The following is a 15,384-nucleotide window of genomic DNA, read 5'->3' on the forward strand; positions in this document are numbered from 1 at the left end:
TCTTAAATTTCATTTAAAATTACTTAAAAATATAAAATAAGATATTTTGTATAATTTTAACACACACACAACACATATATATATATAAAAGCTAAAATTATGATTTATGAACATTTAAATTAATTAAGATTGAATTATAAATTTTTTGATATGATTAATCTTTGTAATCCTATCCAAAATTACTGTATTTTGAAAATGAGGGGGCGCAAAATACCAGGAAATTACCCTCCTAGTTTTCCAAGTCATATCTCCGATCCCTAAATCGAATCCGCTAAAGAACGATATTACTTTACACACCCGTTTCTCCGACACCCGCTTTGTCGGTGCCCGAGGCGACTCGATGGAGGACGTGAGCCCCACCGATCCCACTGTCGTCTCTACGCGTCTTCACCCGTTAATTTGATAGGGTATCGCTGTGCTAGTTCTTTTACCCATTCAACCGTCACCCGACGCCTACCTGCCCCGTATCGTGGTCGAGGACTTGAAGCCGCTTCATAGATGGGTCCCACTTTGGTGCCAGGCGAAGACATAGGTAATCCTAAGAAGTCGATCTCCCGCCTACCATAAATCCTTCTCCGCTTCTCATGCGTCCCAGCGGCGGAAATAAATTAAGGGAAAGGATGCCTCTCTCTCTCTCCGCCGCTCCCGCCGCCGCCAACGGAGCCGCTCGCCGCCTTGTCTATTCTACCCGTCGGTGCCTTCAACGCGTCCGACAAGTAAGTCTCGCTCCTCTCCCGTCCATCTCTCCGAGGTGCAAGATACCGACTTGGTGTTGTATTCTTGTTTTTGCGCAACAGGATCCAATATTCCTCTCTGTCGTTCGGTGTCGATATTCTACTGTGACTCGCAGTTCGATCAGAGGCATGGCTGATGTGGAAGCCCAGAAGGCCCCCTCTCCTGCTTTATCCACTGGTATTCTTTGCTTTCTTTTCTTTTGTTATTGAGTTTCTTGAACGGAAAACCGAATTCCTCATGTTGTTTTCCGATTGTCTGGGGGAAAGAGTGCAATGTTTGCGATTTACATCAGCATCGTGTTAAAATCTAATGTTGGAAATTAATTTCTATGCGTCTTATTTGATAATATGGGATTTTCAAATTTGCTGATTGAATGGACCGTAAGAGTCTTTTGCTCAAGTTGAATTGCACAATTAAACGGTGAAACTAGGAGTCACACAAAAGGGAAGAGCAAAGTTCAACAAGGCCATGTGCCCGATGGTCTCCTGCTTGGCCTATTGACGTAATGTCCTAGGTGGTTATTGTATTCTTTCTCTTGTAATCTCCAAAAAAATAATTTCAACATATGAAATTGGAATGAACTAAATTTAAATGCATCCTCTTGTGACACCGACGTGATATGATTTTTGCTTAATTATTAAAGCATCTGCTATCATCATTGACATGAGCATAGCTCATAAGTAGAAAATTTTCTCTGAAACAACTGAGGTATGCAAGTGATACTTTTCTGCTTCATGTCTGTATATAGTTTTGCGTAAGGTAGTACATGTATGATGAATTTGTTCATTTATTTTGGTGTTTATAATCCATTATATATGTTACTACTGCAGTCAGCATTTCTGCTTTAAGTCTGTGTGTAATATTGGGGGAAATGTGTGTATACATGTACCATCTTAAGTACATCTAGACTAGAGTCCTGCAAAAAAAAAAAAAGCCATTTCTTTTGGTTTTTGATGTTTCTTTTCAGTCTATCGGCTAATGTTCATAACCTTATTGATAGGGCACAAGCAAGCATTAATATCATTGTCAGATAAGCGAGAGTTAGCTTTTCTTGGAAATGAACTCCAATGCTTAGGGTGAGTTTTGGTGCTACTTCCTGAAGTTTCATATTTGGCATGGCTTTCAAAATTTGAGCACATGATGTCTATTCTTTATGATTACCTGTTATCTATATGATTGTATTCAGATTCTTTACTTCGTAGTAGGTGGCCTCTTCCTTGGTTGCTTGAAAGCAAAATATGTTATCATATAAATGAATATTTTTGATCCAAACTGTAGTCTTCTAGTTTTGCTCTAACTTTTCTTCGAGAGATTTTGGCACAGTTCAGTTCAATTTTTCTTTGTTGTTTAGGACATTCTTATCCTCAAATAGAGCTGGATCATAGTGCCTATCCTCCACAGAAGTTTGTTCAATTACTGGTTGGTATGCATCACCGAGTGATAAAGAGCTAGCCAACCTGTTGATTAATTACTGGATGTCAATGCAAAAGAGGAGCCCACACCCTCTCTACACAAGATTGTAGTATCTTTCCTGCCCCAACTCATTCGATAGTTTTTTTGGGTAAACTTGTAATTTAAAAGCCAATGCCTTGCCAATATGCCCTTCAAGAGAGTTATATGATGTCTCATTTAGATCTCTCTCTGGAATATTTCATTAAACACTTGATGATTGATGAACTGTTCGATATCTTTTTTCACTATAGTTAGCAGTTGTCCTGTAACATTAATAGAGGTTTGTGTCACAATAACATTTCTTTTTGGTGAAAAAAATACATTTCTTTCTTTGGAAGTGGCTGAAAGCCTGGAACAATTCGGAAAAGGCCTTACCTTATCGCTTGACCAAAACATTGACTATCTTTTTGGTGTTTAATTTGGTTTTATGTGGAAAGTCATGGTTTTAATTAGTGTAAAGTATTAATAAACTTCTTTTTGAGGTGCATGGATGGAAGTCGCTTCATGATTATGCCTGTTGTGACCTAACGGCCTGAATTGCCCATAGCTTTTACATAAGATAAGTTCATACCAACAGTGAGCAGAAAAATATATAGACTACCTTTATTCAAGAAAATGCACATATGACTAATAATCACCTTCATCACCTAATGAGCCAATTCCTTGTGAGTGAAAAAACCTATAATTTTACTGACTAGTTATGTGTACCTTGTAAACCATGGAAAGTTGGCAGACCAATAATTTAACCACTTGTTGTTTTCTCCCTGTAAGCATTTACATGGACTTTTTTCTTGAGTTCTGACTGGACATATATTTACTCTTTTGGTGTGTAAATTTGTTAGGTAATATTGTAGATGTGTCAATTAGCATTTCATGGTCATCTTGCTTTAAGTTTCAAGATTTGTACTGTTCTTTATTTCAGCTACATTTCTTAAGATCTGTCTCTTGCAGTTATTTTCACATGTAACTCAGCCTGTGACGGGCAGGATTACAGTTGTTTTTAAATTTTATTATTGCATGGCTTCACAGACAGCTATATTCTTGTAGGTATTCTATTGTTTCAACTGGAGGCACAGCATCCTCGTTAGAAGAATCTGGTGTCTCTGTCACCAAGGTTGAAGATATTACCCATTTCCCAGAAATGGTAAACTTAATTAAGTTATTTCTATTGACTACTTTTTGTTGTCTCATCATCATAGGTGTTTCTTTTCCTAAATATTTTAGTTAACTTCTGCATTTTTGGAACTTGGAGCAAATTTAGTGTAACTTGATTATGTGGATGTCTTTTTATTTTCTCTTTTATTGTCACCCTGTGATAGCTTAACTAGTTCCAAGTCTTGTTTCTTTTTTTTGGAAAAATGATGGCTTAGATTGAAAGAACAAACTCAACTATTGTGATCTATCTAGTTTATGAAGATGTATGTAAAATAACATGGATGGAACAGAAAAGAGAATTGGAGGGATGATTGCTCTCTTTGTATCAACAAAGAAAAGCATCTCATTGTGCAGTCCAAACTGACTTATTAGTTAAAACTTAAAATGATTTTGCCAAATAATCCAACCACATGATGTGAAGTTGGTCCATTTGACTTTGAATTGGGTTTCCGGGGGCTTTGATTGAGACACATATTTTGTTTTTCACTGAAATGTTTGTAATTTGTGACTGTTTATTATTCCTGCAGCTTACTTCATGGAAGCTTCAAGTTTAAATTCTATTTTAGCCGGAAAAATAGTTTTTGTAATGTCTATGATTTAGTCTCCAAGGAGGTTCAAGTGAGGTGTGTCATACATGTGATTGTGTTTTGTGTTCCTGTTTGTTAGTTGAGTTACAATATTGAATTAAACTTTGAAGATTTCTCATTTTCAGTATGACTTTTATTTGAAATCTTCTAATTGGAATTCAAAGGTAGTTGTCTTGTGTTAAATGGTTGTTTCATTTCTTAGGTTTAGATGTTGTTTGTTCTCTATTAACTGGTAGGAAATCCTCTTGATATCTCTACAAATAGAAAGCCCTGTGGTCCTCTTAGCTTTATATGAAAGTGTTAAATAGAAGATAAACTAAGAGAATTATACTTTGATACTGATACATGATGTACAATGAAATGGCTTATTGATTATTGCAGCTAGATGGTCGGGTGAAAACTTTACATCCTAGCATACACGGTGGCATTCTTGCTCGAAGAGATCACCATCATCACATGGAAGCCTTAAATAGGCATGGTATTGGTGAGTTGTTCACCATTATGTTATTTTACACTGTTCATTCTTTGAGTATCTTGCTAATCTCATTTTGGCATAAATGATCCACTTTGCCATAGAAATAGGATATTTTAGGATTGAAGATATTTTTCAGGTACATTTGATGTGGTGGTGGTGAACTTGTATCCATTCTATGAAAAAGTTACTTCTTCTAATAAAATTGCTTTTGAGGATGGAATTGAGAATATTGACATTGGTGGCCCTACCTTGATACGAGCTGCAGCTAAGGTTATCATTTTGGAAGTCATTGGACATTGGTACTTCTTACTCACCATGTAGATTTGCTAAAAGTGCGTATTATTTTGACAGAATCACAAGGATGTTTTGGTTGTTGTCGATCATGAAGACTATCCAGCTGTCTTGGAATTTCTGCGCAGAGAACAAGATGATCAGGAGTTCCGCAGGAAACTGGCCTGGAAGGCTTTTCAGCATGTTGCTACTTATGATTCAGCTGTCTCAGAGTGGATGTGGAAGCAAACAGAGAATGGTAAAGCATCATTATCACTCGTTTTCAGGTCATACAATCTCATAATCAAGTTGTCAAAATTATTGTTTGATATTGTCTTCTTTAGGAGAAAAGCTTCCACCCAGCTTTACGGTACCACTCTCACTCAAAAGTACACTTCGATATGGTGAAAATCCTCACCAGAAGGCTGCATTTTATGGGGACAAGAGTATATCCGTGGTCAATTCGGGTGGTATTGCCACTGCCATACAACATCATGGGAAGGTGAGAAAGGCTTGTGACATATGGAGATACATTTTCTCGTCTCCAACTGCACTAGACATGATGTCACTAAAATGTTTTTTGTGATCCTACATCTGATTGTTGATCTCCCCCTTTTGCAGTCAAAGCTTTTTATTGGATGTTAGTCATTATCAACTTTAGCAAATTTTGTTTGTCACACGGTAGTGTGCTGCTCATCATAGTACACAAGATTGTCACAACTTAGTTAAACACTGTAGTGTGCCAGTACTTTTTCATCAGAGCATGAATGGGGGCGCAGACCATCCCTTTCCAAACTGTCTTATTCTTTAGGGTTTTAGCGTGATGTGGACACTCATGACATGCAGTGCCACCCACTCACCAGCCACCTGGTTGCCTGCCATTGCTGGACCTTCAGGTAATTGTCCTCTTCTCCTCCTTGATTCTCGTCTGCACCTGCACCCTCATCCTCTCTTCTTTTCCTTCCCCTCCTGTCAACTGCCACCTCCTCCACCTTTCCTTTCTTGGTACCATAATACATACCGGCATAATATGTGTCAGTATACCTGTACTGGTTTGACCATCAACCGGCACGGGTCCGATACTCGAGATGTAAAACCCTGGTTAAACATTATTGGTTTTATGAGGTTGTGAAGTGGCTGTGGGATGTGGAAACTAATTAAAAATATTATGCCACGATCGATAAAAGGTTGATGACATGTTACTTTGCCAACTGCCAATATTTGGTACAAGAAATGGCTAAAATTTTGAAAGCTTATAAATTCAGCAGGTTAGGTTAATTGGAACTCGTCAAATTGTAAGTGTAATCATCTGTTTATGAAATTTCTAGTGAGTTAAAATCATTCTCTCTTGCTTCTGAAACCCGTTATATTTATGCTGAACTCAAGCTTACCATGGACCATATAATTGCATATATTTATCTGATATGGTCATGCGAGTCAAAATATTTCTTTCTTTCCTGTTCTTGATTATTGTCCCTTCCATGGTATGACGTATTGCCCGAAACAGTATAATACGGGTGGTACATACCAGTCCAATAGTCGACTGGAATGCAAAGCATCCTGTGCCGGACGATATATTAGTTGGGGGGCGTATCGAGCAATACACCCTTCATACTGGGTGAAATGGTCGAAATTTGACCTAGTGGTTGGATTTTGATTGAAATCAATCAAGGGCCCAGATTGAATTGGTTTTGAATGCCTATTTAACCCTATTCCTCCCCCCTCTTTCATCCTATTTCAATCTCACATCTTCTACCACTCTTTCTCACTCAACCATCGTCTCTTTCTTACAATTCTCACTCTTGTTCAATATCAACGGAAGAACCGTTTGGAACATGCCGCTAAGCTGCTCATCAGTGTTCAAAAAAGACAGATTCGCTATCTCTTCTTTATTTGAATATTTTTTATTGAAATAGAACTAAATTTGCATTTAGTTCTAATTAAAATACCCTAATTTAGGTTTTTTTTCCTAATTTTCATGTATTTTTATAGATTTTCTGAACAGTTTTTGGAATTGTCGACACGTTCCGATACACCGATGTATCGTGTGTTAGAATGCCGGTGTATACCGGACCAGCCAAAGATCGGCATAGCCGATCGGCACGAAATTTCAATCCTTGGTCTCTTCTATTGAGAGTGTTAATGATAACATACATGTTGGTGAGTGTTGTGTTTTGCTGAGATTGGCATATGTATTGTTACAGATTATACAATTTAATTTATCATATTAAATCTTTTGTTGCAAAGATTGCTTCATTGACATGAAAACAAAGATGACACTTAAGCCAAGTTCAAGTGGCAAAGTGGATTTTGTGGCTTTAAAAGTGCCTCGAATTTTGTTATCTATTCCTCCAATGGACAATTTATTATTAATCAGTTTTTTTTTGTATATGTTGTACTATTTTCAGTACACGAGAAAATGGAAGTAACAATTACTGAGTTCTAGATATCCAAGAAAAAAATGGTAAGCAAATAAAGCCATAGCTTTTATCAGGAATTTAATAATTATGTTCAGCAAGAAATTTAACAAATGTAACAGTTCCATTGCCACCTGGAAATTTTGATGAGCACAACCTTTTAAGATAGGGTGGTTGTGCAAAGATTCTTCTGTTGAAATAGTTTGTTTTTATGATAGTGAAATTGAGTTGGACAATAAACCTATATTGGATATCTGTTTTGATTGGTTGAGAAGAAAGAAAAAACCTTTTTTTTTTTTGACCTATTATGTTGATAGGAAAATATTGTAGTGTGCAGAACTATTTTCCAACCTAGTAGAAGATGGTGTTCATATCTTTGTTGAAGTAAGTGCTGTCTAGTTTTGATTTATAATCCATTTGGCTGAATTATATATCCTTGAATGCATGAAAACTATCCCCTCTATGTTGAATTAGAGCAGTTACTCAAAAAAGAAAAGCGGGAAAGTTCCGTTGCATGTTAGATTTCTTCTTACTAGATTACAGACTATGTGAATGTTTTATCTGTCAAATCTAAATGCCTTGAGGATCAGTTTAGCTTTAAACCTTCACATACTTCTTCAGGTATGAATTTTTTGCTATGATGGGTTCTTTAATGCCAATATTCTAATACCTTCCCGTTTGGTGCAGGAGATGTCTTACAACAATTATTTGGATGCTGATGCAGCATGGAATTGTGTATCAGAGTTCAAGAGCCCTACTTGTGTGATTGTGAAGCACACAAATCCATGTGGTGTAGCATCACGACAAGATATTCTTGAAGCATACAGGTTAGCTGTAAAAGCTGATCCTGTCAGTGCATTTGGTGGCATTGTTGCTTTCAACACAACAGTTGACGAGGTCAGAAACAATATAAATGAAAGCTTATTTGGCTGGTATGTTGATTTACATCTATTCGTCTCACACAATCAAATGTCCAGGATCTTGCGAAGGAGATTCGAGAATTTAGGAGTCCAACAGATGGTGCGACTCGAATGTTTTATGAGATAGTGGTTGCACCTAAATACACAGAGAAAGGCCTCGAGATTCTTCGTGGGAAGTCCAAAACCTTGAGGATTCTTGAAGCAAAAAAGAGTGAGAAAGGAATGCTCTCACTGAGACAGGTTGGTGGGGGCTGGTTAGCTCAGGACTCGGATGGCTTAACCCCAGAAGATGTCAAATTCAATGTGATGTCGAAAAGGGTTCCACAAGAGGCTGAGCTCCACGATGCAGAGTTTGCATGGCTTTGTGTCAAGCATGTCAAGAGTAATGCCATTGTAATAGCTAAGGTTAGTTGCTTATTTTCTCCACTTCAGTACTGCAAGTTTTCTTTTGAATTTGTGGCAATATAATATTGTGTTCCTCATGTTGTAAGTTTACTTTTGTTACTCAAACTAACGAACCAAATGAACCCATAATGGAAAAAAATGGGTCTTCTACTTTTCTCAGAATAACTGTATGCTGGGAATGGGGAGTGGTCAACCAAATAGGCTGGAGAGCTTAAGAATTGCTTTTAGGAAAGCAGGAGAAGAAGCAAAAGGAGCTGCATTGGCTAGCGATGCATTCTTCCCATTTGGTAAGAAATATATGCCAGTGATACACGATCTACTCTCTTATTTCTCTCTTAAATATATTTCACATTAGGTTTCGTGTTTACCAGTAAAGCGTATGCATCTGGTTAAATTCTCACTAGTTCCTGATTTTCTTGAACATGTTTTCTCGGCCGTCATATAACTTCTGCTCAAATGGTTCATTGCACACTCACATATTTCATGCATTATCCTGTGGATGCTTTTCCGTTCGTCTTTCATACTTGTGCTTGCATATGCTTGATTTTGTTGAGAGGACTCCATCAATGGGTTGATGGACATCTTTATAGGGTTCATCCTATCTGAGGCCACACTTTGTATACTTCTGTGTCATGAATTACAAATGCATGGAAAGCACTAATTTTTTTTTTTTTTAGCAGAACAAAACATATTTGTATACTTATGTTGGTGAAATGTAATATGTTCCCTTTTTCTTACTGCTTTAGCTTTGAGTAGAATTTAGATGCAAATATGTTATCATCTAAACTGAGAATACTGCATTGGCAGCTTGGAAGGATGCGGTTGAAGAGGCATGCGAGAAAGGCATCGGAGTGATCGCAGAGCCTGGAGGTAGCATCAGAGATGGAGATGCTGTGGAGTGCTGCAACAAGTATGGAGTTTCTCTTCTCTTCACTAATGTCAGGCACTTCAGGCACTGAAAGAGGATGTAGGTAGCATCACTGAAGGAATCCAAGGTTTATATAAATTATTTAGAATAAAATGGGGAAACTATATAATTCTAACGAGTCGAGACCAAAATTCTTAAACCAAAAAACACTACTTATTGATTTTTGTCTCTATCGGGACATTATTCTCTCTGACGCAAATTATTTGGTATTAGTATCTTTAATTTAATTAAATATATATATATATATATATATATATATATATATATTTAATCTAGATTATATATATATATATATATATAATTAGGATTTACGATTTTTGTAATTGTCGATCGCCCCGCTTTCGTTATGCATACTCTCTCCGATCGGTCATCATCGGCTCTAAAAAGCTGCTTCGCAATTGGAAGTGCGAACGGGGCCGACACTGTGGTGGAACTTCGTTGTCGCAAGGATCGGGATTGGGCGTGCATGGTTGAAAGCGAAGCGGTAGATTTATCATTTCAACCCAAAGTAAACGGACCGTAAAGAATGGACGCCTGAGGGAGTGGCCGCCGTTCCTGCTGCTGCCGCTACATGAGAGGAGCGGCCTCCCTAGGGTTTTGTTTCTTCCCTTGAGGAGAAGATGCGACACAAGGAGGGAGGGCCTTCGATGTCGCTCTTGACTCTTCTTAGAGCTGCGACGTCCGTGCTCGGTGGGTCGCGCGACCGCTTCCCCTCCGACTCCTCCATGGTTCGTTTCTTCAGGCCTTACTCTCCTCCTCCCACCTTCTTCGGTTTCGATTTCACGTGGACTTGAAGAATTGGATATTCGTTTGCGAGTTTCCGGTCTATTTGTTAGCCATGTTTTTTCGCTATTTAGGGTTCTTATCAAGATTCGGTTTTTGTTGGCTTCTGTTGATGAAAATAATCGCAAGTAACTTTCTTTCGCTTTCCAAGATTCCTCTTTCTTGTGGTTGCGGTGGTTGGTGAACCACGGATTTCGTGTTTTTTCAGTAAAGACAAAAATCGGCACAAATGTTGTTTCCTTGTAAATCTTCCTCGTGTCCCTTGTCGGCTTGGTCACTTCTCATGGGCGTGACTGAAGTCAACCTATTCATCGCGTCAATTATTTGTTCCCATACATTCCTTTTATTTCTAAGTGAGTACCGAAGGAATGGAATATGGAACCATTGACATTGCCGAGTCTGACTGCTGATGATGAAGTGACAAGACTTTGATGTGCACATGGTTAATAGAATACTCTTCTTGTAGTGACTGTAAAGGCCACGCTGCAAGATCTTAAGCTGCATTGCGGTAACATTCCTGCTTATCTGAGATCTGCCAATTTTAAGATTCAATTGGGAATTGCTTATTTGATATTTTATGATTGCTGCTTCCTTTTTATTTGGTATGACTGATTCTTGGTTGCATAAAATCGTATAGTAATTTGCCAATAAGATTGTGTGTCACTTGATCATGTCATGACTGAATCAGAAATCATGTGTGGACCTCAAGCAGCCAGTAATACTCATAGTAGGTGGGTTAACCAGGCAGCTTTTAGGATATATCATCCACTAAATTAATTATTTTTTACAAACTCTATAATTGAGTTGCATCGTTTATTTTTTGGGTGAAATTTCGTACAACGAAACAAATCATAGTTCACATTTAGGGAATATCTTGATCGTACTCAAAATATTTGTCTTGCTGACTGTTTGTTTTATGTATTGAATGGATATTGCATTTATTACTGGAAGCCTACTGCTACAGAGATATTTTCCTGCCTTGATGATTTAGCCAATTATCTTGGTCTTGATATTTTTCAAAAGTGGGAAACGTCTTTGCAAATGGAAAATAGCTGGTTTTTATTTGTATGATTATGAGGACTTTGAAGATTTTGATTCTAGAAGGATTTCTTAGTAGTTCAGGTTGGGTCAAAAACTAGTCTGATTTTGCATGTGGAAGTATTCGATTGGTTAGTATGCCTACCAACAAAGGTCAATAGCTCAGATATATGGATATCTTATTCCGCCATGGTTCTTTATTAAACTGCAGATAGATAATCAGTGGAACCATAACCCATCTTTCTTGAATAAAGAAGTAGTCATCTTGTGCATATAGATGTTAGTCCACTTAATTTCTTAAAAAACATGGTGTGAATCCTTGTTATATTATTTTTCTTCCTTTTAAGTGCTTTGTCTAATACGATACCTTTTTTTTTTTGTCATTTTTTAGCGTTGCTAGTCCTTTCATTTTTCCTCTAATAATTTTCATATCCTTTTCTGTACGCATATATATTTTCAGTATGATTCAATACATGGAGTCTTCCCTTATTCAATAAATTGTGAACTCGTGTTGCATGTTCTGGTGGTCTCTGCATTATAAGCTTTTCTTTTAGTTCTCTATTTCCTGTATTAGTTGTGGGAGTCGAATTCGCAAATAAATATATTGGATTTTTTGTTCTTTTAATTTGAGTTAAGATATAGGACATTGTTTATGTGGATCTAATAGGAAGTTTTAGGCCCATGACGGTTCACTTCTTATTTAACTTGCGCACGAATACATGTGGTTCCGAATGACAGATGAATGAATGGTCTTTTTTTACCAAAGATCCAGCTGAGATCCCATGGATTGATTTTGGAGGTGAATACATTGTTGAATCTTCTGGTGTTTTCACAACAACAGAAATGGTATGCTTTCACTTGAAGGCGTGCTGCACCTTTTTTACATCCTAATTTTCCATAATTCTGCTTGGTGCAAAACAGATGGCAATATCAACTCCATCTGCTGGGACTCCTCTGTTTGTGATTGGCGTAAATGAGAAGGCACAGGAACCGAGCATCGAGTGGTGTCTCTAATGCAAGCTTCACAACCATATTCTCAAATTGCGGAGGTAGGCTGCTTCATAATACGTTCCTCTTGCCAACTATCTTTTTTGTTGTTTGCCAAATGTATGAAAACTGAAGGTTTTTTGCTTTTGTATGTCTAATGTTTTGACAGTACTTTTAGTGATCATACTGCCAAAAGCCATGTAGAAGAATTTAGTAATGCATGAACCACTAGAACAAATACGGTGATTTTTTAGTCACCAGACTTGTGTGGTTTAACCGGTGCTTAACTTCAAGCCCCTTCCATGTGGAAGATGATCCAAAATCCTATAGAGATCCCCACTTTTTTATAAAGGTAAAAAAGTTGGGATGGGCATATATCTTTCTTTCTTTCTTTTTAATTTTTACGATGCATATTTATTCTGCAAAATAATTTTTAGGTATGCTTGACAGCGTGAGGGCCTGAGGGCCCTCCGAAAGGCATTTCTTGGGTAACCTGGTGAAGATGTTGTCTCGAATGATTTCATTGGCAACTCAAGGTGTTGAGAGTGCAACCTTATAATTAGGACAAATCCTGCATTTACGGATGGCATGCTTTGCTGTTTGTTTTCAGGTCTTTTATCTATGATGCTCATCTATTATCGGATCAAGTGGCTCTACGGGTTAGAATCTGCTGCTGCATCATCCATTTGATCATTCAGCATTATAATTTTCCATCTAATAAATACATCATCCAGGTGATGGACCTCATCTGATACCATCGGAGCTGTCATGGATTCGTTTGTGTTGTCGATCAGGTAAAAAAGAAGTCAGTAGAATAATTATGTGGCCGACGAGGAGCGAGCCGGAAAGGTAAAAAGCAATGGATGAAAAGCCAATCACCTGTCTCTCAAAAGAAATCTCCCCCAACCCATCAGGATCGATGAGTCCATCTTTTCCAGAACGAGTACAGTACACCATCGCATGCAGCAGGTACCAAAATCTCTGCCTTGCCATCGAGCGACGGTTACTAGTGGAGTACCCAACTGGGATGGGCTGTCCCCAACTCAAAGAGTAAAAGAAGAGGGATGGAGGAGGAGTTGGAGCAGCATGTGAACCTCTGCATTTGGAGGTCAGACAAGATGGTCCTGCAAGAAAAAAGTCAAGGGGAGAAATAGTTGCAGGACAGCAACCCCTCGGTGCATGCTATTCATCCATCGCACGACATTTGAGGAGGAGAGGGGAGAGGTGGGAGGTCGGTAAAAAAGAAGAACGAAGGAGAGAAAAATGTTTTGTCTTGGCGATGAGTAGGTTGAAGCAAAGATCATGTTGTAGAGAAATGAATGCACATCAGCATTAATATCCGGTGTCGGTAGGTAGGTAGGTAGTGGGGGAAAGTATATATTCTTTGCGACGACAACATCATCATCGTCGTCAGCGTCTTTTACAAGCATATCAAGAACAGGGATCTGGACATCGCATGTGAGACGTGATCGCTTGCTTCCGGTTGCAGATTCATGAATCCTCAAGTTTTAGGAAGAGAAGCCTCATCCGCGAGCAGTGTGATACAGTGAGATGACTGTGCTACACGAAGCATCGCATGCCGAGGAGGATCCGACCACCGAGTCACAAGGATACGGCACTGTCGCTGACCCGCTGCGGTACTTGGCCTTTGGACGACAAACAGAGATGTGCCTGTGCACACGCACACGCACACGCACACGCACACGCACACGCACAGTGAAGTCCTCGAGGTAAAAGAGACGGAGAACTTTGTTGTTGGGTCAGCTCGACTCGAGTATGAACTTTCGCCCTTGGAGGGAGGGCATCACAGCAGAATTAAAAACCAGGGTGAACATCATCATCATCTTCATCATCATCCGGTCGCGTTGCAGAAGTGTTCAGAAAAGTCCACACAGAATTGGTTTGTAGGGCACAAGTGCATGTGAAAGACCTCTGTCCCATCCATGCACATGCACAGAATTCTTTTTCCTCTCTTCCGCATCATTCTCACTCGCCCTCCTATGATTCATTCATTCACCGGGGTTTCTTCCCCCTTCCCAAGTTGATGGTATGTATAGATACATCAAGTCGATGATTTGGATGATGCAGGATCCTCCACGTGTCACATCCCCCCACCCCCCCGGGGATAAATAAGCGTGTAGCAAGCGAGCATGAACATGTCCTCTTCTTCCTCGCTTCGCATGGGAGTGGGAGGGGGAGGGGGAGGGGGAGATGTCCTCCCACCGCCTCATCACCATTGGCCCTGTTTTGGTCAAACGTCGCGAAAGGAGTCGGGAACCCAAAAGCCTCGCGGTGGGGCCGCCGCCTCAATCTTTCTGGTACATTCCTTTAGATTCCTCGAATTCTTGAAACCTTTTTGGGGATGTTTTTTTTTTAAAAATTTTTTACTAAGATTTTCAAACATTCTTGAATTAAATAAATACAAAATCATTATGTGCATAATTTCTCTAAAATTGTTTTTTTTTCTTTCTTCAATAGAATTTAGAATTGAAGATTTCAATTTAATTTTCTCATGACCCAAAAAACGAAAGAAAACAGAGTCAAGCCATACCAGTTTCTCTGTCAGGCGTTTCAACTGAAGTTGCAGTCTCTGAGGTGGTCAGAGAAGGTCCCTTCAGCCTTCGGTCGGTGCTCTAAATAAAGATGCAAGTCTTCATCACCCTCTGCTTCGAAAGCTTTCCCCGATATGACGGCCAGCGACGCCACCTACTCCTCGTCATCCTGGGGTGCACACGGCATCATCGTAAACGTTCACCTTACGACAAGCTAGTGATGAGACACTCCCATGTCATCAAGAAAATGGTCGATCGGCAGATATGACGACATGCTGCGTCTTCCATGGCCCATTGCCTTCTCCTGGTTGTGGATAGCTTGGTTCCATCTGAGCTTGCAAAGGCCACCTTGATGAATGACCAAGCCAGAGAGGCAGAGGAAGCAAAATCGTTTTCCTTGTGCAACCTCATTTTAATTTTTCTTTGAGGGAGAAAAAGGAACAAGGAAACAGTAATTGTGTTTCTGAAGCCCCCACCAATTCCTCCGCTCCACATTTCCGAAGAAAAACACTTAAAAACAGGAACGTAGATCTAAAAAATGATTTGTTCGAGTATCACTTCTCTTAAATTTTCCTTAAAAAATTGTTTTTTGGTGTAGCATATGTATTCTCTGTTGCCTCGATATATTTCTTTTTTGCTCCCCCGTCTTGTCACCCTCCTCTATATATAATAGAGGGAGC

The 15,384-nt window shown here is 39.0% G+C and overlaps 1 protein-coding gene and 1 long non-coding RNA gene across 4 annotated transcripts; both read left to right on the forward strand.

The window, feature by feature from the left end:
- Positions 1–566: 566 nt before the first annotated feature.
- Positions 567–9,512, forward strand: LOC135623872 (uncharacterized). The gene is made up of 12 exons (XM_065127320.1): positions 567–716; positions 798–912; positions 1,736–1,811; positions 3,235–3,331; positions 4,311–4,413; positions 4,541–4,674; positions 4,756–4,933; positions 5,019–5,176; positions 7,779–7,988; positions 8,069–8,416; positions 8,577–8,703; positions 9,224–9,512. Exons 1-12 carry the CDS (start codon positions 585–587, stop codon positions 9,373–9,375), a joined length of 1,830 nt encoding a protein of 609 aa, XP_064983392.1. The 5' UTR covers positions 567–584; the 3' UTR covers positions 9,376–9,512.
- A 130-nt stretch (positions 9,513–9,642) lies between these two features.
- On the forward strand, positions 9,643–15,342 carry LOC135623873 (uncharacterized). 3 transcript variants are annotated; one of them, XR_010491537.1, is made up of 6 exons: positions 9,644–11,964; positions 12,087–12,214; positions 12,322–12,504; positions 12,590–12,811; positions 12,887–14,470; positions 14,684–15,339. It is a non-coding gene; the product is annotated as an uncharacterized LOC135623873 (long non-coding RNA). The 3 variants fall into 3 exon arrangements; XR_010491538.1 differs by having other exon boundaries at positions 9,643–11,964; positions 12,087–12,504; positions 14,719–15,342; XR_010491536.1 differs by having other exon boundaries at positions 9,643–11,964; positions 12,087–12,504; positions 14,684–15,340.
- The last annotated feature ends 42 nt before the right edge of the window (positions 15,343–15,384 follow it).

Source organism: Musa acuminata, chromosome BXJ2-9, assembly GCF_036884655.1.
Source record: "Musa acuminata AAA Group cultivar baxijiao chromosome BXJ2-9, Cavendish_Baxijiao_AAA, whole genome shotgun sequence".
Taxonomy (NCBI): Eukaryota; Viridiplantae; Streptophyta; class Magnoliopsida; order Zingiberales; family Musaceae; genus Musa; species Musa acuminata.